Source organism: Echinops telfairi, unplaced genomic scaffold, assembly GCF_000313985.2.
Source record: "Echinops telfairi isolate 266 unplaced genomic scaffold, ASM31398v2 ScPeMD7_70;HRSCAF=299, whole genome shotgun sequence".
NCBI classification, from domain to species: domain Eukaryota; kingdom Metazoa; phylum Chordata; class Mammalia; order Afrosoricida; family Tenrecidae; genus Echinops; species Echinops telfairi.
In genome coordinates this window covers 12,626,792-12,629,317 of record NW_022103968.1, presented here as the reverse complement: position 1 = coordinate 12,629,317, position 2,526 = coordinate 12,626,792, and the positions used below count along the sequence as shown (strand labels likewise).

Below are 2,526 nucleotides of genomic sequence, written 5' to 3'. Positions count from 1 at the left end.
GCGCCAGCGCCCAGGGCGGGCAGGCTGGGGCCGCGCAGCGCGGAGCCGAGCGCGCCCGTGGCGCAGGGCGGCAACAACGCGGGCAAGCCCGGGGGCGATAGCAGGCGGCCCTGCTCCAGCAACCTCAGCACGCTGCACGTGGCCGCCGTCTCTGACACCACAGAGCGCAGCTCTGAGTCCTTGCCCTGGTCCTTCTTCTGCTTCGTGCGCCGGTTCTGGAACCAGACCTTCACCTGCGCGCAGAAGAGCAGGGACGATGAGAGAGGGATTGAAGGGAGGCACACTTCAGGGACACCGGGCTTGGGGACTCAAGGGCCCTTTCCCAGCCCCTCCATGAAGTAGAGCGGTCCAGGCCCAGGAGCTAAGGGGAGGCTGGGCCACCCTGAGCCCATCACAGCTCTGCTAGTCTGCACTTCCAAGCAGGTCCAGGCCTGGTCGGTTTCAAATAGCAAAGGAATAAAAAATGCCCAAGACTCTTAACTGCAAGGAAGGCCATGAGGCTTTCAGGAGCCATATCCTGCTAATGGTAGCAGAGCTTGGGATTCACAGAGATGGGATCAGCAAGGCCTGAAGCCAGATTCAGAGACAGGGTGTACTCCCCCCCCCACCCCCTTGGAGTTAGCTGTTTGAGAAGCAGGAAGTGGCAGTGGAGAAGATTGGCACAAGTGCTTCTAGTCCTTTCTGGACCCAGGGTCCTAGTGAAGCAGGCTTCTGCTGCAGGCTGCAGGCTGGTTCCTGTTTGCTGGGATCGAATTTGACCATCCCAGCGGACAGGTGGCCAGGGAAGGGATGATTAGCAGAACATGGCTTAGAAGAACATACTTTCTCCACCTCCTTGCTAGCCGGGCAAGAAGGTTGGAGTGGTTCTCTTGATTGATCCCGCTACTGCTCTCCAAAATAGAACCCATTAACTCCCCGGAGCTGAAAATTGAAATGGAGTGGGGCTTGGGTAGGATTTTGTGAACTTAAGGATCATGAGAGGGCGTTAGGAGACAGGTGCACTTAATTCTCTCTAGGGCGTTCTCCTCACCGCTCACTTTTTCTTCTTCCTCTGTCCCCTGAAGACCTCGCTGGTAGCCCAGGACAGAATTGGGCAGTGACAGTGAAACTATGTGTGGTCTGGAATTTTATAAACTAGGATGAACAGGGTACAGGATCAACAAGGCACAATATCAACTCAAACTGGAAGAGAACATCCTATCTATTCTGCCTGCCGTCCTCAGTTTTCACCCCAAATCCAGACCTAAAAATGCTCCCGACAGGTTTTGGGGCTGATCCACAGATAGAGGGCTTCCTTCCCTGGGTCGCCCTGGCCCAGCCTTTGAAGACCTCCAAAGTGCCCCCAGGGCCCAGGGCTTCCCAGGCCATCTCCAGTGGCTTGGTGCAGACATGAACAGAAAGCACAGTCCAGAGGGCCAGGTCCTGGGACCTTAGATCTCTGACCTCTCCGATAGCTCACACAACGCTGGCACAGAAGACAGGGCTCTCCAGGTACCCACAGCAACGTCCAGGGCCAGGGCAGCCTCCTCACATGGTCGTAATCTTTAGGAGTTACCTGCCAGTGCATGTGGGTCCCTGTCCCACTTGCTGAAGAATGGGCCTAGACACCGTGTGGGTGGGTGGGGGTGCCTGGAAATATGGCCCAAACAGGTACTGGGCACGGGCAAAAATCAGTTCTGTGCAGAGCAAAAAGCAAGCAGAGAATACTTGAGACCAGAGTCCCCAAAGAATTCAGAAAAACAAAATGTGAGGCCTTCTGGCCAGGCAGAGGAGGGCGATTCTTAGGTGCCTGGGTTGGGGAACAAATGGCTCTGCAAAGAGGACAAAGCCTTTCTCTCCATCCTCCCCACACCCCTCGGGCTGTCCCAGGAGTCTGAGGAGCCTGTGCCTGGCCAGGTGGTGGGGAGGAAGTGTAGCCGGGGGTGGGGGGTGGGAAGGGCAGCGGCCCTAGGATACCTGGGTCTCTGAGAGGTTGAGCTGGCGGGCGAGCTCGGTCCTCTCGCGGCCCACCACGTACTGGCAACGCTGGAACTCCATCTCCAGTCGGTACAGCTGCTCTGCCGTGAAGGATGTGCGCGTCCTCTTGGGCCGGTCCAGGTCCAGGCCCTTGGGCAGGATGATCTCTCGGATGGACCCTTTGGCATCTGAGGGAAGGGGAGGCGTCAGCCGCCAGCATCCTTTCCTCTCCGGGCAGAATTGGCTTATGGAACGCGGTCCCTCCCGTTGCAGTCACCGGGCAGGGGGTGCAGGCAACAGCCAGGTGCCAAGACTGCGTGTATGTTTGGGGGGCTAGAAGGCTAACTCCACAACGTTAAAGGGGGGCGGGAGGCGGGTGACTCTGTCTTGTAAGTCCCAAGCAGTAGAGGTGGGGGGAAAATCAATTCTGAACAGGCCGGGGATGCACCGCGTCACAGTCCGGGTCCCCTGTAGCCTGAGGGTTCTCCCCGCTGGCCGGCCTAGCCCTGCTGGCCCGCTTCTGCGGAGGATTTACCCTCTCGAGCCCCCGCGACCGAAAGAGGGACCCAG

At 58.3% G+C, this 2,526-nt stretch overlaps 1 protein-coding gene across 1 annotated transcript in view; it reads right to left on the bottom strand.

Moving 5' to 3' along the window:
- The window catches only part of VAX1 (ventral anterior homeobox 1), a 3,611-nt gene that overhangs the window by 364 nt on the left and 721 nt on the right, over nucleotides 1-2,526 (bottom strand). Inside the window, exons 2-3 of the mRNA XM_030886010.1 lie at nucleotides 1,957-2,144; nucleotides 1-233 (exon numbers count right to left, since the gene is read on the bottom strand). The exon at nucleotides 1-233 is cut by the window's left edge and continues 364 nt beyond it. Of these exons, the coding sequence (XP_030741870.1) occupies nucleotides 1-233; nucleotides 1,957-2,144 (421 nt within the window). The remainder of the gene's footprint in view (nucleotides 234-1,956; nucleotides 2,145-2,526) is intronic.